Here is a 25,998-nt window from a genome sequence, read left to right as displayed (position 1 = left end):
GACATAGTCATGCTGCTAATATGTTTGGGGCATGTATTATCTTTCAGAAGTGTACAGTGTTTTGCCGCCTTGTCCAACAATGAATACATAGCTGGAGGTGTATAAAATCTATTCCAGATACTAGCATTTTAAAAGTAGTGTTTTACCCTGGTGCCTTGAACTATGACATTAATATGTCCCTGTCTTTCCTAGAAATGTTGTCTGAATCACGTTTGCCTTTATTTCAGCTATATCTTATTTGTGAAATGTAGTCATTTTGCATTTCAGTAGTAACTCAGGTTGTTTTCCCTCTCTCTTTTTTCAGTGGATTGATTCCCCTTGTATTGCGCATATCCTTGTTATGACTAGCAAATGCATGACCTTTGTACTATTTGGTTCCTTTGGATTTTTTTTACTTCAATCCTCAGGTCACAGTGCTTCTTGTAATACGCCGATTCCCCAGTACCAGCAATGTATCATAATTTAGGGTTATCAGCAGATGCAATTAGTGCATACTTACTTTTTGTGCCAAGGTCATGAAGTAAAATGTTGCATACAATTGATTCCAAAAGCATTCTTGATCAACTCCATTTATTATCACCTAATTACATGACAATTTCTCTTCCAGCACAGCTGGTTATTACAGGGTTTGGGGTTTTTTTTTCCTTTTTTGATTAAGTCTTTATCCACTTGAAAATGTTGATACTAATTTCCTATTTCATACCTTGTAGTTAATTTTTTTGACACTGTATCTTACATTTTAACTGATGCCACATGGATTACAACTTCTATTTAAAAAGAGGAGGAAAAGGAAAAGAAGAATTATAGTAGAATTCTAGCATAAGATGAAGGCCAGAATACCTCAGTGCTACTCCTATTCCAAAAACGGCACATCGTGCATTAGGGAACGGCGAGAGGAAGGGCTATCTGAGAAGGCTTTAAATTACCTCATACCAAAACCAGTCCAGTCACAACAGCATAGACTTCCAGAGGAACTGAATAACAGTATCAGTTAAAAAAGTTTGCTAACTAGGAGTGCTATCTGTGTGTGTGTGGCTGGACAGCTGTTGTCAGATTTACCTCATTTTAAGGCTGGGGTGGCTTTAGGTTTGGCTGTCATCAGCAGTGTGAATTGACAACAAAAACAAGTCCATGGTTAGTAAGCTATTATTCTTGGCAGTCACAAAATATTTTCAGGGGTTGTGTTAGCAGACTTTTTAGTTTATTGTTACTATGGTGAAGAAAAAGTACATTACTACGTTCTTTGAGTGAGGTGGGGGACAGAGAAACTAACCTTCCTACATATTTTTTTTTTCGTAACATCATGGACTGTTCTGGGAAGAGCTTGTATGGATCCAGGCTGCTGTCGTTGCAGGTTGCTGTTGTCAGGACCTCATAAGAGTCTCTGTACCTAGATTGCAGGGGAGCTGTCAAGTTCTTTCATCCCTGCTTAAAGAGCCTTGATAATGGGCAGAGGAGTGAAAATACAGGGAAGTCTTTTGTTCCTTGGTCTCTAAATAGCTCATTAGAAAGCTCTGGGCAGCAGCAGGTGCTTCTGTAGAAGCTCAGGAAAGTAAGTGGGGAAGTGTAGGACTCAAAATAAGACTCTCTTGAAGGGAACTGAAGAGATAGCAAGCCATGGCAAGTCACATAACCAGATTAAATCCTGCTATTAGCCAAGTGGTTTTTGTTTTTTTAACCATCAGAAATGTGAAATTGATTGTGAATGGATAGAGTGAAGCTGTGATTTAATTACATATAGAAAAAGATACAAACTTCTAGATAGCTAGATTTACTATTGCAATGTGTCAGCTTCCAGATTTGGAAAAAAAGAAATCTTGAGGAAAAAAAAGACTCTGAGACTCATCTGCCAATGCTGTACTACGTGAAGTTCCTGTCAGGCCATAGTATGTTCATTCAGTTTAATAAGCTTTTCCATGACATCTGCAAAGTAACATAATCCAAAAGAACTCAACTAGTAATGGATTTGTAGCTACTGATAGTTTTTACCATGTTTCAAGACAACACTTAATGTCTAAACCCAGAAGCAGTGGAAATGTAAAAAAATTCTGCCCATTCACAGAGAAATATAGGGTGGGGATTATAGAAGTCTGCAAAGTCTTTTTCAATTATAGATCTTAAAAAACCCTCACAAAACAACAAAAATCACGGAAAAACAAGTACCTTACAACAGAGCCTAGCTTTTAGTTCAGTTGATGCTATACTGTACCTTTAAGTTATTGCAGATCACCTTTTTCCTTTTTTCCATGTCAGGGTGATCTTGACATTTAATGAAAACCATGTTAATTTAAAAGATTAGGAAATCTGCAATAATAAGAAGTCATAATGCCTGTGGCTCAAATGTGTTTCTTTTGGTGTTCTGGATTTATTTTATTTTATTTTATTTAGGAATTGTCACCAAAGATTTTAAACAACCCCGATCCTTTGCTTTACCGCTGTTCCTTGATGATATTCAGCCAGGTGGGAGTTGCCACAGAGCTATGGAAAGTGGGCAGTGTCAAGTTTTTTCCGCGTGTCAGGGCCTTGTGGATGCACAATATTTGCAGAGGGGCCTCTTGCAGTCCCCCTTGCCTTTAGAGAGCCAGCTTGTAAAGACAGGAGAACTGGAGTCAGGCTCTCTGCAAAGGTACAGCTTGCTGCAGAAATGCTAGACTAGAATTTTCTTGAACTGGGAGACTTACATGGACTTACATGGAATATATTGTAAAATAACAATTCCCTGCACGTGTAGACTTTTTATCAAATTCTTCTTGATCTGTTTTGAGGGATTGGCTGTGTTCTGCAAGTAGGGTCTTTCAGGTAAGCATGATAATCCTACCATTTAAAAGGAGGGAGTAGCAGATGTGTATCATAACTCAAATTAGTCTATTGCTTTAATTTGCTCTTTTTTTCTGTTGTTGGTGTTTGCATTTTTATGAAACTAAACCTGTAGTTGCAAAATTCTGTAACATGGGAGTTCAGATGTTCCACTACAACAAATATAAGCCATTTTATGATTTATTTTTTTTTTACGTGCAGGATCCTGTTACATTGATTCAAGGCCCATTGACATTGTCTTATATAAAACAGCAGTTTGAAAAAAATACTAGCAAAATAAAGCATCAAGCACAGGGCCCTAGGGAACATCAGATGTTACTTGTTGTGTCTGTAGCAGAACCTTCAGGGCTTGCCAACTGTTCACTACCTCTGAGATTTTATTTAAGCTGTTTTAGGGCATGTTTATTTCTAGCAAATCAAAACAATTAGCATAACAAAATGCCTGATTCTCCATACTGAAAGCTTTTGAAGTCAGTACAAGTTGACCCACTAGTTAGCCCTGTCTACTTGATTGTGAAAACTAGTGCATGAGTCCAATTTATGAGACATATGGGAAAGGCTTTATTTTCTATGTTGATTCATAAAGTTGATCTGTAAAGCTGATGGGCATTTCAGCAAATATGAGCAACTTAGAATTTTAGTTGCAGGATGAAGTTTTAAATAAAATGGTGGTAAGAAGTTTGAGTAATTTAACAAGAATTCATTTGATTTCAGCAATGGAAGGTCACTGGACAGTTACTGTATCAGAAAAGCAGTATATTTACTACATGACTTACACTTTTTATTAAATCTATGCACTTGATTTTGACTTTCATCTCAAATAAAGTGAAAAGTAGACTGTGCTCTATTAGAAGAGCGTGTTCAGTGTGTCCCCTCTAGAGCAGGCAAGTGCTTCATAAAATCATAGAATGGTTTGGCTTGGAAGGGACCTTTAAAGGTCACCTAGTCCAACCCCCCAGCAATGAGCAGGGACATCTTCAACTAGATCAGGTTGCTCAGAGCCCGGTCTAACTTGACCTTGAATGTTTCCAGGGATGGGGCATTTACCACTGATCTGTGCAACCTGTTCCAGTGTGTCACCACCCTCATTGTAAAATATTTCTGCCTTATGTCTAGTCTAAGTCTGCCCTCTTTCAGTTTAGAACCATTACCCTTTGTCCTATTACAACAGGCCCTGCTAAAAGTTTGTCCTCATCTTTCTTACAAGCCCTCTTTAAGTGCTGGAAGGCCGCTATAAGGTTCTTCCTGGAGCTTTCTCTTCTCCAGGCTGAGCAATTCTCAACTCTCTCAGCCTTTCTTCATAAGACAGGTGTTCCAGCCCTCTGAACATTTTTGTGTCTCTCCTCTGGACCCGCTCCAACAGGTCCTTTAGTTCCTTTGAGGAATTCCATTGGTGTTTCCCCCTCATCTCCTGTTACCTCAGGACCCCCTGGCTCACCTTGGTAAGACCTGAAGTGTGCTGCAGGGTAGCCAGCATGTCTCACAGAAACGGGCTGAGGGCCCTCACTGGCACCCCGTCTTGGCAATCTCTGTCCTAGGCTGTAGAGAGGCATTGTCTAAGATTAAATTACACTCTTAGTGTTACACCTTCTGGAGGTGACACTGTCAGTCCTTCAGGGCTGAATGCTGTACCCTGTGCTTTTAGGTAGCATGAGTATTGTTCTTCTGTAATGTTTGGGGTTTTTTTTTTTAGCAAGTGCCACTACTTTGCAGTTCCTTGAACTTGTGAATGCCAGAGAACCTGAAAGCTGTGGAAGAAACTGCTTTCTCCTGGAACAAGCCTGTCCGATGCTGCATTTTTCATATCTGATGTGGAAAATTGTCTCACTTGATGTGAACAGAATGTAATTGAGGCTTTTATAGATCAGCTGATTAAAAGTTATACTGCCCTGTAAAGAAAAAAACAGTATCTCTGTGGCTTGATGATAGTACATCTGTGTATGCAATAATTTTCTTTTGTTTTGTTAAGCTGTTTCCATATCACAAAGTTAACAGCAGGAAAAGGCGTATTAGGTGATTTAGTTCATTTTCTGCCAGATGAGCAATGTTCACTGCTGTGCTGTTGTTCTGAGCTTCATCCAGATTAGTTTGGAATGAAGAGCAGCCCTAACTTTGTGTTCTGATATGTTGCAGTTTATTTAACCTAGCTCACCTACTGAAGGAGAAATGAAAAATTGAAAAAAACCTAAAGCTATTATGATTTTAATTATTTGAACTAGGAGACCTTTTGGTGTACCAGTCCTTCCTTGACTTGAAAAACTTCAGCTATGCTATGACCATGTGAGATACCTACGTAAGGAAATAAGGGATATCACCTTACTCCACAAATGAATAGTTTGTAGCACAGAAAGGAAAATAAATCTTCAAGAAATTACAGTTTGACTGCTGGTATGGTGAGATGGCTGTGGGTACAACCTTAACTGCTTTAACTGCTGTCTTTTACCAGCCCAAGATCTGTTACAGATGGGTTGTGTGTCTGTGGTTGCTGCTCATGGGACACACTTGACTGTGTTTCCCTGTCGTTACCTCTTGTAAAATTATTATAGGGACCTTCCTTCAGTCTTCTGTGTGTGTTTGCTTTTGGCAGTCGGAGTATGACAGGATTCACATTTGCAGGGACATTCTGTCAGATCATAGGGTGCAGCTGTGGTGATAAAGGTCAAAGGAAATGATCAAATATGTAAATTTAGTTAGGACAATTTGCCTGCCAGCTGATTGTGAGGGAGAGAAGGTCATCGGTATTGCTTGACTCTTGCCTTAGTTGGGGTCATATCAGTCTGTCTGATTCAAAAGCATCTGCTGGACAGGGAATTAAACTGTGTGGAGCAGGAACAGAAATAGAAAGAATATTTTAAAAGCAGAGAGAGCAGCAAAGGTCAGCTTGACTCTGCACCTAAATTTGGCAGTTGGGTGCAGAGCTCGGTCTGTCAGACATCTGAAGAACTCATTTGTTTGCAGTTACCTGAGCTTTTGATTGACAGTGTTACCTGATGTGTTCCTTTGCTGTTCTGTGTTCACTTTCAATGCACAGCATGCTATTTTTACACTTTTCAACACAGATGCAACATTCTGTGGTTTTATAATACAAGGATAATGGAAGCTTTAAATAAAAAAAAAATTAAAAAAAATCTGCTTAACAGGACAAAAAAGGCATTATATGGTACTTCTAACTTGTCTTCAGTTGAGAAGGCACTATGAAATTTTCCAAAGTCTGAAAAGTATCTTGTAGATCATAAAGATTTTTATCAATGTTTATATATTTCTTTTAAAGTTCAAGAAATGTCATAAGAAAAGACTGAAAGCACTTCATGTAAATTGTTCCTGGAACATATCCAAGTGGCTTTTATCTTTTGGCTTTGATTTTTTATTTATTTTTATTTTAAAGAGCTGTAGGCAGCAAAGCCACTTTTTTTCCACTTAAGAACAGGAATGTGGGGAGAGGGAGAAACCAGGGGAATGAAAAAGGACTTCATGACACATACCAGTTTAATTTTAGGTGGAATGCTTATGTCTTCTTGCTAAAGGGATTCTGTTCGTCTTGGCTAGAGACTACAGGATGACACCAACCAGTTGACTAGCTTAAGGATGCTACCAGAGATGACCAAACCTCTGACATTCATTGTAATATTGGGTAATGGAAAACAAAAGGCCTGGTGGTGTTTGAAACATTCACACTTGGAATAAAATCTGTGAGGCTGACACAATCATATGTGAGTTAGAAAGGAGGAGAGCAGCAACAGATTAATTTATCAAGTGAAGTTAGTGGATCCCCCCACCCCCCATTTTTTTTCCTCTCTGACCTGAATTTAATAGAAAGTATTGTTTGTGTTTGGGCTTTTTCTTATGAACTGGTATTCATTTATTTATTTTAAACATCAGAGTCTTCCAAGTAGTAAAATTTGACAAATGGCAAAAAGAAACTTCCATGTGAGGAAACTCATTGCGCAGTGCCTCCATCTCCACCTAATGCTATCAGGATGGCCAGCCTCCATCTGTACCAGTTAGCATGCTGTCCCACAGTCACAGATCTGATCATGTTCCCCCAGTCTGGACAAGGGCCAGACTACTCTCTCAGTTCCTAATCCACTCAGCATCTAAGCTTTCTGCTTCTCTGGCTCTGTGTGCTGCAGTGTGCCTGTCCCTGACCTCTACCATGGCCTCTTGCTGGGTGCTAGGGTGGCCTTTTCCTCCTTTGGCTCATGAGCAATTCAAACTCATGCTTTCCCTTGACTCCAGCTGTGGAGGATACATAGGTGACAATTTGGGGCATGTGCTAAATATCTTGCAGTATCTTGGCTAGTACCAGAAGTATGTGTACAGGTTTAGGCAAAATTAATAAAACCCATGTACCTTGTTGTTGTTGGAATGATTCCTTACCTGGATGGCACTTCTGATATTTAACTGTGTCATGCATTTATTTATTTTCTTGATTCTCCTAGGCATATTGCCCATCTTAGGCTGCCTGTTTCTGGAGTCAGCATCCAGCCAGCAGAGGCAACACCTAGTTGGGCAGTTCTGCTATGATACCAGTGTCTTTTCAGGAGTGCTCTTGAATGAAAATCTTTACAAAAACCTCATTGTCATTCTCTGAAACTAAATTGAGAATAAATTCTACAGGTCTTTAACTTCTCTTTTCACAGCAGAAAGTCTGAATCAAAAAGGCTGTATAGGTATTTGGGGTGTGGTAGGGAAACCACCTTGGGGCCTTGATTTTGAGGTTTCAGAGCTTTTACTCTAAAGGAAAAATGATCACTTACCTTGCAGCCAAATCAGAGCATTCAGTAACACCCAGGGCATCTGAAGTGTAGAGAGTGAACTACAAATCAGGTTCTAGACTACGTTTTTGTTTGCTAGACCTAGGACACTGGAGAAGGCAGCAGGGAAGGAAGGATAGGGGCTTATGGAAACTGGTTATTAAGGTCACTGGATCTTGTAACGTATGAGGGAATATCTATGCTTGTTACAAAATCAGACTTCAGAAGAGCATGGGCCCCAGAATACTCCTCTCATCTGGAAAGCATATGCAGATATAACAAACTGGTTCTTCACGTAGTTGTCTCCATAAAAGAGAAAGTGCAGGAGAGGAGCAGATGAGGTTTTCTCCCCCACCCCTAGCCCCATACCAATACTTCTGACTGTCTGTGCTGTTACTTCTGCTGATAAAGAGTAATTTAGAGTTTGTAAGAGGTCTTCCGTGCCCACCTTTGGAGAGCTGGTGTGTAGTTGCAAGTTCTATTTAATAAAACTTCACTAACTGATGTGTGATCACCCAGTATTCAGAGAAAGTGATGTAACTCTTATATTTACAAATTTGCAACTATTTTCTGCTCTGTAGTTTGAAAAATTATTTTCAAGAGATTGCCTTCTATTTATAACCCCCAGGAGAATACCGTAGCAGTCAGCTGCTCACTTCCCTTACCATTTGCAGTGATATGGTATACAAATTATAACTTTGTAATTGTGATTCCTGCTTTGAGTACTCTGAAAAATCGTAGCCTAATTAAATAACTGTGATGGTTGTTTATTTTTTTCAATACATATTTGCAGCTGAGAGTTACAAGGATACCCAGATGGTAAAGATAAAGGAAGAACCAATGGAAGTTGACATTCATGATTCGCAGGCTTCAGTGTCACCCAGCCAACCCAGCCAAAATGTTGGCTACAGCACTTTATTAGGGCGAGACATTAGTGAACACATACAGAAGACACCAGAAGGTCGTGTGCTCCCAGAAAGAAATCTATTCAGCCAAGATATATCGGTGAAGATGGCATCTGAGCTGCTCTTCCAGTTATCAGGTAAAAGCAGTGGAAATAGTTGATAGTTGAATTTAAAGAACAAAAAGAGATTGTGTATAAACTGTTAAAGTGCTATGAAAGTGTGAAATTGCTAAGGCTGAAAAATAATAGGAGTTAGAGCCCTTCTACCCTCACATTTGGAACACAAAAGCTTTACCAAACATCCTGCATAGTTAGCATATGCTTTAGAGCACTGTGACAGTCAGGTCAGGTTCACAATATTTGAACTGAATTGGAAAAGCCGGAGTTCAACTCTCGTGTTTTTGAAGGCTAATTAAATAATTTGTGCCAATGGGTTGATCCAGGCCTTGGAGTATAGGGGAACTTATAGTTACTGGCATTAAGTGGCCAGTGGCTGCAGCATGCTGTGCTCCTGGGGCTGCAATGTCCATTTCTCTTGACAAAGAAGGTGAACCTCAGCTATTACATAAAGACAACGATATCAGAACTGTGTTTAATGAATGCTTGTATTGCACACTTTACACGGAGCACTAACACTGAAATATGAACCTCAAAAAATTTGTTGGGTGTTAGTTTAAATAGTCATGCCCATTTGCTAATCATGCTGTAATTTACCCCAAATTACTCCATATTACATGTCAGAAAGCACTAAAATAGTTCTGCTGAATAAAACCTGATAGGGGAAATGTGATATATGCTAATCACAAAAAAACCCCATGTATATTCCTCTGCAGAAAAGGTGAGCAAAGAGCACAACCACAATAAAGATAATGCCCTCAGAACGACAGCCAGGTAAGTACAGTCCATTGTTATCTACAAAGCTGTAGCGTAAATGGCATTGCTTCATTTTGCCTTGTGAACTCAAACGTGTCTGCCTCCTGCAAATGTGACCAGATATTACAAGTGTAAGATATTTTCATGAGTAACTAACCCATATCTGAAAAATTACACCTATAGATCTGATTGCTTAGAGTTCATGAGACAAAAGGCCTTTGGGCCAAAATGACTGTTCTCTGATGATGTATTCACACATCATTTTAAGAATTTTTTTCTACAAAAACTGAAATGTAAAAGAAACTGTACATAGTACATGCGGTGCTTGGGGGAAGAACAGGCTGACAACTGGATTTTAAGAAGTGGACCAATGTAAGAAGAGGTGATTTTGATTCAGTGTTCTGTCAAACTTGGGTTTCTTTAATAAATTTTCAGTTTAGTATTTCTATCATCTCAATGCCTTCTAGAGGTGAATTTTTAAGTCAGACTGAGATAATGCTAATGAAACATTTAGTCTCATTAGTACAATGAATGAAATTATCCAGGAATTAAAAATATGATCCAGTTACAGCATGTGCTGTTAGAGATACGCACTTTACAGTACTGTGGCTGAGAACAAGCCCACAAGTTGTTTACATACATATGACCCCCCTATGGGGGCTCTTCAAAGCTCTTCCATAATAAGTGGTAGCTAGACTTGGTAAAACCTTAGGAGCCCGTGGTGAGGGGAAGGTAAGAATTGGCAAGGGTACATTTATTTCCTACCTGAAAGTTCCCTGATCGGTGTGGATGGGTTGGAGACTGAGCACACTGAAGTGACAGAGATTTCCTTCAAAGACAGAGTAAAACCTTCTGTGATTCTGCAGCCCCTTCTGCAGAAGTTCCCAGCATGTTCAGTGCCTGCTAGCTAAGACAGCTTTGCCCAGACAGAAAATGAAAAGCATTTCATTTGCAGAAGAGGAGATCTCTAAAGTATGTTGTTCTTAAATTCCTAGGCCTATCCCATTCATTCATGGTAACTGTAATAAGTAAATAATTTGTTTTTAATAAACTGACCAGCTCAGTAAATGTACATTAGGGACCTTTTGGTGTTACAAGTTGAAAGATAATTAAATTCAGCTTTTAACTTCTGGCTACTGTGAATGCTTCCCATGTTTGCTAGTTTGGGAATTTGTGGGATATGCAGCCTGCATAGCCTTCCTGTGACTACTTTAAAAGCATAAGCCTGAGAGATACATATGGAGATAAATGCACATGTATTGCCCAACTACTCATTAACCATCCAGCGAGCACAGCAGGGAGGGGGTGACAAACAGTCAGTTGAAAATAGATTTCAGTGTTCTCATGACGTTACCGGCAGGACTGGCGTGAGAATCCAGAGCTACTTTTGGATCTATCAAAGATACTCAAACTGGAAAAGTTGAGGCCAGTTCAAAGATAACTTCCCCTTCTTCTGGCTGCCAACTTTTAAGAGGATAGGACAATTGGCCGTTGTCAAAGTTGCAGTGAGTTTTACTGAGAAGTCCTGATAATGACTGCTACCCATCAGGGCATGAAATGCTGAGTGCCTGGTTCAGTTCTTCCGGGTGCTTTTCTTATCTTACCTCTCTATCAACAGAAGAAGACATGAATGAGAAGAGCTTCTTAAGGGGAAGTGAGTCAGTCTACTAAATCCTGCGAGTTCGAACAGATTGACTTGAAAGAACCTTGCAAAAAAAACCCCACCCAAAACCAAACAAACAGCTGGAAGTCTTTACTGGTAAGGGTATGATGCCTTCTCAAAAATAGAATGTGATGGAGCAGCCAGTGGAGGATAGAGGCACTCAGACTGCATTAAGAAAACGTGTGGTGTTGCAGTTTGGCTCACCAGCCTACATCTGGAGCACTGACAGAAAGGCATTTGAATCACAATTGTTATGTGAAGTTTGCCGACAGCTGCAGAGAGCCAAGGTGAGGTCAGTATTGTCCACCTGTGAGTAGCTGGGGAGCAAAGACATTAAGCTGTGTCATTGGTGAGAATTTTAAATCAGCAAAGCCCAGCAAGGTGGGGTACGCAGGCACTTTTTGCTGTCTTATTCCATATTAACATTTCTAACTGTCGCGTATCTGTTGCCATTTCTCCTGTGAGTATTCCTGGACTTTTATACTTCCATATGACTTTGCTTAAGTAGCTGAAACTGGCAAGGATTCCTCACAGTTCAATGGCTGAGTGAGATGGTACAGCCTGCCATCTGTGATATGAAGACAAAAAGTGGAGAAGCAAATGATCTGGAAGTGAGTACGCCAACATAAGATGCCAAGATAAGTTTCTTTCATCTAGAGAACTGTGTAGCCATAAAACTGGAGAAAGTGCAGCCAGAAAAAAAAAATAATCCTAAAGCTTTATCTTCATCAGAAGGGGCTTTGCACGGCGATTGAGAACAATTTATGTAATTTCTTACTATGAAGCAGGAGCTCCTCCCTCCATACTTTGCACTGGAAACTGGAGGATGCATCTGCTGAAATAAAAATATTAATAGGGCCAACACTGAAGAGACTCAGCTGCCATTCTAGAGGAAGGCAGAAAAAAAGGTATCCAAGGATGGTTCTGTAATTCACTGGAGGATGATGACGGAGAGGGGAATCCTTGGGACACAATACAATGCAGTCTTCAACAGCAGCCTGCTCATGATAGATGGCCTAGCCTGAAATAGATAAGCTCTGCATCATCCATTTTGCTTAGAACCAGCAATAAGCAGTGTTCCAGTGACTGAATCTAAGGCACAAGCAGGAAGGCCAATGTGGAAACCAGAGCGGATTACAAGATTTTGAAGAGTTTCAACAGTAATAAAACTTTTTTTATTGGTGTTTTTCTTTCAAATCGTTATTAAACCAGTGAGAGGAATGTTGCAATAAACGATGCCATATTTTTATACAGCGTCAGTCTGTTTTATATTATGTCACCCCTGAGTGGAAATGTGAGTCTTGGAAAAAGTTGTTTTGCACATGTGGGCCAGAGCTGGTTTGCTTTATCCTGATTGCTTGTTTTCTTGAGCATTACACATTGTTCAGCCACCTGCATACATTGAACTGTTCAGGTTTGAGGCAGCTTCATGCCTTACCCTTCAGCACAACTGAATGTTGACAGTGTTTAAGGTTATGTTCAAACTTCTGTAGAAATACCAAAATATGCCATTAACTGTCACATATGGAACAGCACAAAATGAATAATGGCCAAAAAACTTGGTGAGAAGCTAAATGATTACCAAAAGTGTTACCAGTGTCTCAGTGGAGAACACCTTGTTCACTCTCTGCAGAAAAACTGTATGAGGGAACACGTACACAACTGCTGTTGTTTAGACTGACACGCTGGGTATCTGGACTGGTAGGGTCAACTTGGTTGGTGCTGCTGGCACGTACTTTCTGGGTATGGACTACCCACTGTGCAAGGCTTTGTGAGATCTCATGGTATATTCTTTATCCTGAAAAGGTTCTTGGATTTTATCACTGAATAAGAACAGGCTGCAGAAACGAGCTGGTCTCCCGTTCTGCACCTTTGAAACACGTACTACCAGTCTGTTAAGGATTCTCAATATGAGAGAGATCAGATTTAATGTAATTCTCATTTGGTTTGTAAGAAATCAATAGTTTGCATGCAAATGGAATACACCACCTTAGAAAAGTTTTCCAATGAAGACTGTCCTTTTCCATTTTGAATTTTTTTATGTACCTCTTACTGATAACTGTGTTGTAGACAAGGAATTCTTGTTTCTGTTACGATCTTTAATTAAGCAGAAAACAAAGTATGTTGGCAGAAATGCCAATTCACTATTGAAATTGACTTTTTACTACCTATTAATTAAAACCAAAGCATGACTTTTTGGAGTCAAGTAGCTGATAATTTTTGCACTTAATAAATACTCTTTGAGAAGTAGCCATTCATTAGCTTATATGAATTGTTTCCTGCTTTAAAAATCGAATTCCTGGAGTTAATTGCAGTCATGAAATTCCATGTCAAAAGAGAACTATTTAGCATCTTAACCTACATTTTGAAAAAGTTTAGTTTAAAAACCAATTACAATATACCTTATTATTAAATAATAATATTTTCCACCTTTCCTGATTGTCCTTTCCAGATGTGACAGTAGAATATGATTTTTTAAAGTATCAATATTAATGATCCATATAGTATTGTGATATAGCAAATCTGAGATGTTGAAATGTACTTTAAAGCCATTTGGGAAGAAGGACTTCAGTTTTCACTCTGAGATGCAGTTTTACCAAAGTATGTCTCTTGTGCACACCTTGTCTTATGGTCTGCATATCTTTCAACATGAATTCTGTAAATGAAATAGGGTTTTTAACAAGATGGTATTTGTTACAATGTTAAGATGATAGGGTCAAAACTCATATTTACTTCTTCCATTAACTGCTATTTTGTTTACAAAAAGACATCTTATTTTTTCCTATAGCCCTTTCTTTTCTGAAGACACATTTAGACAATCACCATTCACTTCCAACTCAAAAGATCTCCTGCCTAATGAAACTACTCTTCATGGAAGGACATCTGCACCAGGTCAGATACCTTTCTATTTCATTACTTCCCATTAATATATCTGTTTAAAATTTTCTTACTGACTCCGCCACCTGACAAATGCTCTTAAAATGTAGTTTGCTTTGTGAAAAGGCAGCTATCTCTCCATCACAGTAAGTGCTTATTAAGAAGGGAAAGAAAAAAGTTAAATATTACTGAAGCATTTGTATTAATAGCTTTTAAACTACTGTTTCTGTGAATTGTACAAGAGTGCTTAACAGATAGAACTCAGCAGTATTAACAGAGGTGTGTTTTTCTCTGCATGTCTCTCCCATATGTAAAGGAACTTTACTGATGTCAGATTAATATCTGCTATTTTCCTGTTACTGGCCATTTCCATCTCTCGGGGTACAGATGAAATGTTTGCAGTACGTGTATCGGAGTGGAGTAGTTGAGCTGGCTTGGCAATACAATTTTCCTGCCTTTAACAGTAACTAAGTAATTTAGAAATCCTTTTGGAAGGATGCAGAGTTCTTATACTGAAAGGCCTCAGCATCTGTGGGTACACTTGCACAGACCTTCTGAACTACTTGATAGGTATTTGATGTCCAGATGTAGCTTGGGTTATATTCTGCGTTAAAATAAAAAAAAAAAGGCATGTAACAATACTGTTAAAAGGCACTGAACATGTGCAAAAACTTGATACGTGCCTTTACTGTCCTACTGCAAAATAACTCACTTGCTAGTTCACTGCTATCTGTTCTTAAATTAATAGCTCTTGGGTTCTAAAGGTCAGTAATTACACAGCCAGCTGTAGGGGGGGGTTATTCACCTTTTCTTAGCAATCAATAAAGTTTTGGGTACGTTACTGCTAATTTTCAGCTATAGACTGTCATTTAATTTACAACTTAACAGACCCTTCATTCTTTTTAATGCTTGAGTAGTCATTTGACAGCTTGTGAAGTGGCAGATAAGGGTAAGAGCTAGATGTTGTCTAAGGTTAATATGCATAGCAGGAAGAAGAAGAAAATTTGCAGCGTAAGGACAAGGGTCTTTAGGCTAGCCTCAGCCACACTTCTGCAAGCAAGTAGTGGATTTTGTAACTCTGAGCAAGGAGAACAAGATCAGGTGTGGTGCTTTAAAGTATTAAAATGTAAACCAGGTTAGCACTTCAGTCCTGGCTTTTGACCTTGGCATAACATGGAATATTCATATACCCAGATGAAAGATGAGAACTCTCAGACTCCTCAGGCAGTCCTCAGTACCTCAGAGGACATGGCCTCTAGCAGCAATACTCTTACATCATACCTAGATTAATATATAAGAATTTTAATTCTCTGTAAGGCCTCATTTTAAGTGAGGCCACTAGAACTATAGACGGGTTTTGGTGACATGTTTCATCTTCTGCTTAAAAGATGTAAAGTATCTAGTTGGTTAGGACATCCTGGAGTGTTACGATGGCTTCTGAGGATCTGGGATTTGTATGTTCATGCTGCCCCGTATTCTGCCTTATGGAATAAGTATTATTTTGATAGGTCTGTGTGTTGTAATACATATTGTTCTGTGGTTATAAGACTCTGATATGTAATAGCAGCACGTACACTGAAATAAAAAATGTTGGTGTCTGCTTCAATTTTATTTTTGGAACAACCCTATCATTCAAAATAGGTTGATTTTTCTCAGCTTCATAATAAATTCTTGGACCTGAAGCACAACTTCACAGTAGCACCAGGAATGTGATTTAAATTTTTAATCCATTACAAATGTGATATTCATGTAAAAGAACAGCAGAATACCCACAGGTAGATTTCCTGCTAGTTTCAGCCTTGTGAGAAGAAATAGTCTATGTAGTGCTATGGATAGCTCAGAAGAAACTTCATCCCTGCAGAGAGTAGCATAAAGGAACAGTAACAAACCAATGTAAAGGTCAACAGGATGTAACAGAAAATGGTGTGGAAATGTGTACGTGGTGTCCCATGGATAAATGGTATTTATGCTTTCACTTGAGATTTGTTTTGGGTTACTTCATCCTCGAAACAGGATAGTAAGAAGTAGAAAAGAACAGCATAAGAAAATGACAGGAAATTCCCAGTCCAGTCTCATCTTCAAGAGATCAACTAAAATCCAAGCAGATGAACTGCTAATGGTCAAGAGTGTTCATTAAGCAGTGCCAATATCCAAAAATGTGATTACGTGCCACTGCCACCACAGTTAGCAGGGTCTGATTGATGGACAGGCATGGGGTCTGAGCTGCTGCTCTGTGCTGGCTCTCTGCAACCAGGCTTGACTCAGGCAGACAAAGTGGCATGAGGATGCCTTCACTGCCAGTTGGTTTGGGTGGCCTTGGTGGAACCCGATGTACATAGTGCTTCTTTCCAAAAGAACACCAATATGGGCTGTTGTATCCCCAGACTCCTGCCAACTTTCTGTCTGCAAGGCTTCTTGGCACCCTAGCTGCAGAAGAATTGGGAAGAGTGACAGGAACATAGGACAGTAAGATACCTCATGTGTCAAATTCAATTCTTTTCTATAATAGGTAACCACATTATGTAATCTCATTCGTTAACAAGATTTATCTTAAACCTGTCATCCTTATTATTTGTATGAGGACACTGTTTGAGAAACTCACCCCTTTGAAGGGCTGAGACCACTCTCTTTTCACCCCGGATTTATTCACAGCAAGTTCTACTTCTGTTGTTTCACCAATGCTGTTCTTCATCTTTGATAATTCTTCCTTGTGATGTTCACCATCTAAATGTGCCACCTTACATCCCCCCAATTCTGTCTTCATTTTGGGAAAGTAAGCCAGTTAACATCTCTTAGTCTCTTTTAGTGTGATAAGGTTTCCATTTCCTGACCAATATCGTAGCCTTTTTCTGCTTCTGTTCAGGGAGATCAATTTCTGCAAATACAAGTAGTCAGAACTATATATGCTATTTTACAGGTCTTACCAATGAGTTTTTCAGCAGCATGCAATGTTCCAATATATATATATTGGAAATACACATATATTGTCTCTCCTGATTAATCACTATCTTTGTAACTACAGCATGATGATGACTCTCAGTTCATTTACTAATCAAATAGTAACATGTTTTTGCTTTTCCTTTACAATTTCAGCTAATGATTTCAGCATGCAACAGAAATTCTTGTTCCTACTTTCTAGACCATCTGACCTTGTAATTTCAATTGTTTCACTTGTTACTCTAGCTTTCAAGATAATTTTTTTAATACTCTGAAATTTCTGCATATGGATGATATTGCTTTCATTAATGCAGTGCTGGGATTTTTTTTTGTGTTGAAGGTATTAAAGATGATTAAGTAACGGTTGATCCAAAGTTCAGTCCTTGAGACTTCAGCTTAGTGGCCTCCTCAGCACAAAACACTTCTCCTCATAGCCAGTTTATAAGAAAATTGCAAGATCAGGTATTTAAGAGGAAGAACATTTTGTAGGATATCAAGTATGTAAGTTCTCTAAGGAGCATGAAATAATTAGGAAAGATGTATTAAAAATGTGTGAGAGCGGTGCACTTGATTGGGGCATTAATTGGGGGAAAAAAAACCCAAACCAAAACTAAATAATGACATAGTGATGGATTTGGTCTGAAATAAAGGTGAAGGAATCCTGATCAGCAGCAGTACCACAGGCAGAAGAGGTTCTCATGTAGCAGCTTTTAAGTCTGGTACCCAAGGAAATAACAATGAAATCGCCAACAGCAATCAGAAGGGGACACAACAGCCCTGCACAAGTCATGGTAACTCCCTGGTAAATCTGTGGTGAATTAATATTCTGAGAAGGGAAGAAAATAATTTCCTATAGTATGTAGTTCAAAAGTGTTGGATAGATTTGGGGAACTATTTCCCTTCCTTTTTTAAGGTATTTTGTGCATTAATAACCACACCAAGTTAATTGTAGTTACATTACACTTTTTGTTATCTATTACAAATAGTCCAACTAAGCTCATTTACTGAAAAATGGAAATAAAATAAAACAGTATTGATGTCCACATCAAACACACTTCACTCAAAAATTACCATAGCATCAAAGTCATATCTAAGACAAAGTCATATCCAAAACAATAATTTCGGCTTTCCCCCATAAGAATAGCAAAATGACCTTTTTTGGCCTAGCAAAAGGTAGGGAGAAGAAATAAAAAATTTCATTTCAAACAGTCACTTTAAAAGTGCATTTTTGTCTTCTGTTTTGTAAGACTCTTCTTTTGACAGAACAGAGTTTTATGTCAGACTATGTAGTTCAGTCCAGATCACTAGATAAATTAAAAACTTGATATTATGCTCGTGTTCCTGACCCTCAGCCAATCTTTAATGTGTTTTAATAGTTTTCCACTATCTCACTGACTCATTCTGTAAATCAAACTTGCCTTCATGAAACGCAGATGAGTGATATCCACTGTTCCTCTTCTGGTCAGTTCATTAATATCGGTGAAGACCTCAGCCATGGGGTTTTGGGAGTATTTTTTCTACATGCGTATCTGTGTGTAGTATAATAATAGTTCATTATTTTTCCTCCTGTTCACTAAGGACCTGGTATTCTCCTTCATTTACATTGACAGTGTCAAATACTGAAACACTTTTATCTGTAGAGGATTAAGTTTAAAAAAAGATAAAAATCCATCTTTTTGTGAAAATTTACTACTTCCTGCAAAACTGTGATTTTGATTGTGATAAGTGAAATTTTACATGGCTAAAATAGACCTTTGGAACTGGAGGATGTAGGGTTTGGGGAGTTGTACTCCGTGAATAGCCCTGGCTTTTTAAATTTTGTCCATTGGTGCCAGAGCTAAATTTACCGGTGTTACTTATTTCAGTGAAATAAAGCAAATAAAGCTTCTGCCCTCAAGTACCTTTTCGAAAATGCATCAGAAAATGCATTTCGAAAATGCAATCCTGTCACTGTGTCTCTACACCCTTTACTGACCTGTAAGGTGACAGGCAGGCCATGCTTCCTCTCCAGAAGTGTCCAGAAGCCAATGTTGAATCAGTAGTGTGATACTTAGTTCAGTAGAAAACTCGAAACATAGTGCAAAAATTTTGGGTCTTGGTACCATTAGTAGTATTTTTATTGACAACGAAATCAGTGGCATTTCCCATATTTATGTTTATCAAACTAAGGTAATATTTGTAACAGATTCTTGTATCTTTGGAACTACAGAACTATTCAGGAGACGTACATGTTTGTTCTGTTACTGTTCATACGCCCTCCTTCGAATTCTTCTCTTTAAAGCAGTAATTCCACTGTAACTTTAATATACTTGAATAGGAAAATCTGCCGGCTCCCTGGGCCTCATCTTTGCACGTTCTCCAACACAACAGTACCAACATTTGTGTGGCCACATTTTAAACCAGATCAGGGGAAGCAGTGAACTAATTTTATTTTATTTTTTTCCTAATAGTTTGTAGGAATGTTGGGATGTGAGTAGGCTAAAGGCAAGGCTGTATCTTTCGGCCATGTGAAATTTCAGCATTTGTGTGAGACTGATGTGGCTGTAGCCACACATAATTTGGTTTACTTTCTTCTGTGACTGCAGTTGAAAAATACCTCCTGATGGTTTAGAGTTTTAACTTGGAACCTGATAAATGATCAAGCTGTTCATGTTGCACAGATACCACACACTTCAGTATGAAGTATTTTGCATGTGTCTTCTCCTTCCCAATCTGTTTTTAAAGACACTTTAAGGTCAATACACCTCTTGATGTTGTAATTTTGTATGGCTTAAAGCATCTTAAAGCATCTGGTCCAACCTGCAGATGTGCTCATTCATATATACTTTTTTCCGGCAGTATTTCTGCTTGATTCTGATCTCCTGTGCTCCACAGCAAACTAAACATCTGCAACCAGCTCTGAATTGTGGGGCATCACTAGGTTAGTTAAGAAAGTCAGGACCTTAATAAATTGAATATGAGGTTAGAGTAAATCCAACTATAGTTTCTGTTTCTTCACAAGTTGCCAGTGACAATTTTCCTTCTTTCCTCTTTCAGCCTGCTGCCAGACTTGCTACTTTTAACGTACCTTACACTGACCCTGAGACTGCTGTTACTGCACTGCAGAAATGCAGGGACACCTTGAGGGTTTGATTTCTGTGTAGGGGACTGTTGGCACTCTTGTCACCCTGGAAAATGTCCTTAGGCCTTAAGGGACTGTGAAAGCACAAGCCCCGAGGATTTCTGCTAAACTGATCAGCGATGAAATGTTGGCATTTAAATTGCCCTTTTATAGCTTCCCAGCTATGTACCCATGGAGTTAATTAGAACAATTCACACCTTACTGTGGTTGTTGTTTGCTTACACCTGCCAAAACCCCTTCAACTTCACATTGTGGGTAATCCTCTGTTTACTTTAGGAAGACTTTCTTCACAGTCCTAAATGCTAGAAAGCTGGGATTTAAGAGCACAGTTACAAGCAACTGATTTCTAATTCATTCAGGACACCAGAACCTGTGGATTATTATTTTTGAGAGAGTTTCAGAATGGTTGATATAGGAAGTCTAGTTCCACCCCCTTCCTCAGAGCAGAGTCAAGCTTGTTGCTGAAGACTTCGTCCAGTCAGGTTTTGACTATCTTCAGGGATGGAGAGTCTCTGGGCAACCTGCGCCAGTGCCAGACCACACTCAACAGTAAAAAAAGCATTTTCTTATATTTAAATGGAATTTCCTGCGTGTTAATTTGTTCCCTTGCCTCCTCTCTGTTGGGCATCACTGAAAAGACACTGGTTTCATCTCGTTCCTGCCCCCATCAGGTATTTATGCAGATTGGAAAGATCCCATCAAGCCTTCTCTTCTCCAGGCTGAACAGTCCTAGCTCTCTCAGCCTCTCCTTCTATGAAGCTCCACTCCCTTAATTATGTTTGTGGGACTTCAGACTTCTTTAAAAGTCTAAAATAATATTTCAAGATCCTGGCAGCTTTTCTGTCCCTGTGGTGGAACAGCAATTTTTATTGCCAATATAGATGCCGACGGAGTGCATGTGCATGTGAATTGACTTTTATATACTGCATTTTCCCCGTCCCTCCACTTTATCCCATTATTAGCGTGTTTGGTCATTTTATTTTCTTTCAGTTTTGGTCGGAGTTATGAGCTCTGCCCACCCAGGACATTAGATAACCCCTTCAGTTTCTTGATGATGAGAGTGCCTGACCCCTATTGGCTTCCGGGCAGGGTAGAAAAGCGTAGTGGCACTTAATTCAGCACGCAAGGCATGCTCCATCAGGAACTTGGTCCTGTTCATTTCTATTTTAGTATTTCTGTGGAATGTGCTTGTTGAAAGCAGAGCTGGAGGTGGGTGCCACACTGCTGTAACTGCTGCCTGGAGAACTCAATGGTAGGTACTCACTAAGCCCTGCAGTGTCTGGTTCTCTTGGTCCTTAAAAACACCCATTTAATTTTATTCCTCTTCTGATACCTGTCTGGGGTAGGATTCAACCAGATACTCTTCTTTTTGTGTATGTGTATGCATGTGTGTGCATATGTGTTTGTGTAAAAATCCATGCAGATGCATGAAAAAGAATACTGGAGAGATCCCTCTGACAAATCCAACCTGTATGACAGCTTCATAGATGGTTGGAAAATTTCTGTGACAGAGTGGCAGATTGATTTGAGTAACTGATTTTAGTTCCTTAACTCCAACGTGCATTTTTCTTTCATTCTTCACACAAAAAGAATGTCTTTTGGGTACACATTGACTGGTTTACACTCTGTCTTTGCACTCTCTAGAAGGCTAAGGACTGTAAGTCACCGTGGTTGCTCTCTGAAGTCTGATAACAAGAGACGGATAGCTGGCAAGTGGTGGGAAGTGATTCTAGGAAGGAGAGTGAGTTGGACAGCTATAGAAGTGGGCTGTGCTTGGCATAGTTCTCCAAACCAAGGCAGACATTGAGAATTTGTTCAACATAATTCAGTGCTAAACTGTGTGACAGTGGCTCTGGCTCTAGGATGGTTTTTATCTATTGCATCCTGTCTTCAGATTCCCATGATTGTCTGCCTGGATGCAGCCTTCTTTCGTTACACACCCAGCTGCCTTGACAACCACTTTGCACTACGGTCATCAAGTGGAGGGTTCCAAATTTCTGATTCATTTAATGGGATCGTGACCAACACAGTTGCAACCGATTACAGCATCACATTTCCCTTGCAGCTTTTTCTGGGTCTGTTGCCAAACAGGTTTGCATCTAGTGCATGTGTGTTGCAGATCTGTGATAGAGTAATAGCGACTGTTCTGAGCAGCCACGCAGTCTTCATAACTAACCAAGTCCCTCTCAGAACTGAAAATATTATTCTGCAGAACAGACCATTTCAAATCAGCAAATCGCCTTTTGCTCAAACATGCATGGTGCATTCTTTGGCTAAAGTAGGACAAGTGAAACGTGCAGCATGTGCATAGTTGTACATGTTTTAATTTTTCTCAACAAGCTGTATTTATCGGCCATTCCCACAGCAACTAAGGTGAATGTGATCAGATCCTTCTGAAGCACACATGAAACTCCTGCTGAATCAGCCAGTCCCCCTCTCAATACAACACATCCTAAATAGCAGGACTTTGCATGAATTGTTATGGGCACACAGAGTTCACTTCTTTTCCTTGTGAAGTTACTGCACTAATTATTTTGTCAATTATTTACAGGACCTTTGAGATGAAAGGTGTTAATTAAAATAGACAAACAGAAAGCTACACATTCAGGCTCATGTCTAGTGGCTGTCCTGAAAAGACACCACCTGACAATTTGTGATCCTTGTTTTATGATGGGCTACCTTTATACAGAGTAACTTTTTTCCCCTCTAATACTGTGCAGTCTTTTCATAGAGGCAAAAATATTTATTTTTATTTCATTTCCCTTTTATGTTTGTTCCTCCTAGAGTAGGATCAACCTCATGGTAAAAGACAGAAGAACAAAGTAACTTCGCTCAGAATTAACTCAAACTAGACCCCATTCATTAAACGCAGCAAACCAAAAGCTGTTAAGAAATGTCATCAACATCAAAATCCAAAGCAAAATGACCAAAGGTAACTGTTTGATCCCACATGGAAACCCAAAACTTAGCAACTGGGTTTTATACTTTTTCAAACAGGGCAGGTTTTGGCATCTCTTAGCATTATTTTTTTTTATATATGTCTTCGGAGTCTCATAGTTACTCAACAGCAAGTGATTTTTTAAAAAACTAAAATAATTGTCACTATCAGTATTTTAAAATAAATGCGTAGCACAAGTGGAGGTCAAATTTGAGAAGGGCTTCCTGAGCAATTGCACTCATCCAAAGTACAGGATGAGATGTGGGATTTTATCTACCTTGTCTTCTGCTGGCAAGTGAATTCAGGACAACACAAGGCTGTCCAGCAAGTTCTTGGGACCTGTGTTTTGATGCAGGTGATGGAAAGCAGCTCGGTGAAGAATGACCATGAAGTGATAGAATATGTTTTTCGGGAAAGGAAGAAGGGAAAACAGCCAAATAACAGCAGTTGACTTCAAGAAGGACAACTGTAACCAAATAGGAGATTTGTATGGAAAGAAGCCTAACAATAGCTGTTACCAGTCCTTAAAGAGACTTGACCTCTTGAGTTGAGTGAGGCTTTTGGCACTGCTTCCTACCACATGCTCATAGTAAGCAGGGAAACCGAGAGTAGGTCTACCTGTAATTAAGTGGTTAAGTGTAGCTGTAAAACCCCAAGGACCATGTGTGGTTCTGCAGGGGTCTGTGCTTGCTCTGGCATTAATTAGTTCTTTTATTAATGTTGTGGATGATGGAAGAGAAAGCGTGTTTATTGCATGTCCTGGTGACCATGCATGGACATGCTGTAAGCACTTCAGAGGACAAAATTAAGAGTTCAGTCTTATCTGGAGGAACTGAAGAAAATGTCTGGAAAATGGTAACCAGTTCAGTGAGGACAAAATTCTGTGTCTGGAGTGGAGGGATGAATGCCCAGGCAGTGCAGCTTAAGGGGGGGATCTGGATTAGTCCTGGTCAGATATTATGTAGAGCTGACATTGTATGCATTGAAGAAAGGGCAAACAGCCAGCTGAGATATTGGGAATGTTGTCTGTAAGGCACACGTGGCAATTCTGCTCTACAGCTGGAGCCCTAAATTCCGTTTTGGCCTCTGTAATCCAAAAGCAATGTGGAGGACAGTGGTGATCAGAGGTTTAGAAAACATGAGCTGTGCATAAAAGTTGAAGAATTCATGTTTATTTAGTTTGGAGGAGAAAAGAGGGGAGACAAGATAATGATATTCAAATATGTAAAATGACAGATTTGAGAGAAAAAGAATAAACCTCGCCTATGTTCACATGAGCAGAATAGGGAATGACAGGCTTAAATGACAGCAGAGGAGATTTAAGCTAAGCACCAAGTAAAACTTTCTAGCAGTGGGATGGTTTTGCACTGGCACAACTGTCACAGGAGGCTGTGGAACCTCTCTCACAGGAGGGTTTTTTAAAAAGTTAGACAAGCACCTCTTGGGACTGACAGGTATGTTTGGTGTGCCTCTGGGTGAGAGAGATGATGGCCTCCTGAGGTCCCTTCCAGCTCTTATTCTGTGATATAAACGCCGTAGCAAAGCTATAGTGTTGATAAAATAACCTCTTGAAGGAGACCTGGTAGATGAGGCATTTGGTTTATAAATACTCAGCATGGTGTGGTTTAGACTCTGCATCTTACTCGATATTTTCATATCCTCCTTTGCCTCTCTTAATATCGGAATCTTTTGTGAAAGTGAACATCAACCCTGAGTCAGACTGTTTCCTGAATATGAATTTTTTCCAAATACAAGCTCAACATGAAACAGAAAGATAGGTTTTAAAACTACTTTTCTCACACTCCAAAGAGAATTGGAACACATCATTCCTGACATCTCTTTTTAGAGTTACCTTGGGACTCACCAGTCCTCACCTATCTTATCTTGGACAAGGTTGTCTTCTATAATATTTGTCTGCCTAAGAGTAAATTAAATGCAAAATTCATCAGGCTGCTTGCACAGTTAATATTAAAAAAGAGACCACTGCTTAAAAATAGTCTAAGCAAAGCTGAAGAGGGGTTCTTTTTTCTTCTACAGGATGATTTCAGTCTGGGTACACGTTTGCCCTGCTGGTTGCTGGGTGTTTTAGTTGAGTTTGGGGCAGTTGTGGTGCTGACTAGTGCCCTGCAAATGCAACCTGAGCAGAAGACAGATGGGAGAGCAATGCAGAAGGAAGAGAGGATGGTTTGCAGGTAGATGCATGCGGTTGTGATGACAGAGAGCAAGGAGAGAGGTACATCTTTAGAAGAGTGAGTTTCTGTACAAGGAAATGGCAGATTCGCTGCTTATCACTTGGTGAATCTCCAATAAAAGCAGTAAGAACGTTTTCTTTTACAGCAGCCACTTACTGTGAAGGGTGGTGCCCTTCCCTGTCAGCTTACTGAAACATGGAAAGGTGGATCTGGCCGAATGTTCCCAGTTGCTTTCATCTAGTTTTGACTCTTTTGTGTTAAGTCAGTCAGCTCAGGAAGAGGGATTCCGTCAGGCTTTATTTTGCATTCTCCCACTGAGGTTGCTGGTCACTAGCTTACAGTTTCTCTAGTGTACAGCAGCATTTGCTTCACTAAAAAGGATGCAGAAGGCTGAAAAGAAAAATGTAGTCTAAAGGCCGATTTGTCTTTAATTTGTATCAGAATTCTGGATGGGGAGTACTACTGTTAGCCTCTGCAAAGTGCCCTAGATGTGTCATTACCTTCTCTCTATGAAAGAAAAAACCCTATTTCAGGTGGACTTGCAAGTAGAAACTGGCATAGTGACAAAAACAAAAGAAAAAAAGGAAAATTTATACACACACCATAATGGTCCTTAGGAAGTGTGTCTTAAGCAGAAATGTAGGAAAGAAATTAAAAGGGTAGCAACATATCAGCATTGTGGAAATTAATTTGTTGTGGTTTAAAAATAACAATATGAACAAATCATAGTTTCATAAATTCATAGGAGCTCAGTGTTGTAAAACCCAAACTGAACGTTACAAGCAGTGTAAATGGTTGAGCTAAATGTGAGAGCCACCTGCTTGGCAGTGAATTAGAGGCAGCTTATGTAAATTCATTATGGCACACCTTACGGTTATCCTGAAGGTATTTACAGGAGGATATTCCAGCCTTATATTGAAAT

General features: G+C 39.4%; 1 protein-coding gene across 5 annotated transcripts in view; it reads left to right on the top strand.

Moving 5' to 3' along the window:
• ZNF827 (zinc finger protein 827) overlaps positions 1-25,998 on the top strand; it is a 106,380-nt gene that overhangs the window by 58,729 nt on the left and 21,653 nt on the right. For all 5 annotated transcript variants that reach the window (XR_008732482.1, XR_008732485.1, XR_008732486.1 and 2 more), the window contains exons 6-8: positions 8,365-8,613; positions 9,309-9,366; positions 13,800-13,903. Coding sequence is in view for 2 of the 5 variants with exons in the window: in XM_027807727.2 (XP_027663528.2) it covers positions 8,365-8,613; positions 9,309-9,366; positions 13,800-13,903 (411 nt within the window). In the remaining 3 variants the exon portion in view is untranslated. The remainder of the gene's footprint in view (positions 1-8,364; positions 8,614-9,308; positions 9,367-13,799; positions 13,904-25,998) is intronic.

The sequence above is a fragment of the Falco cherrug genome, chromosome 1 (genome assembly GCF_023634085.1).
Source record: "Falco cherrug isolate bFalChe1 chromosome 1, bFalChe1.pri, whole genome shotgun sequence".
NCBI lineage: Eukaryota > Metazoa > Chordata > Aves > Falconiformes > Falconidae > Falco > Falco cherrug.
The sequence above is the reverse complement of the archived record's forward strand: the minus strand, read 5'-3'. Positions and strand labels throughout refer to the sequence as shown.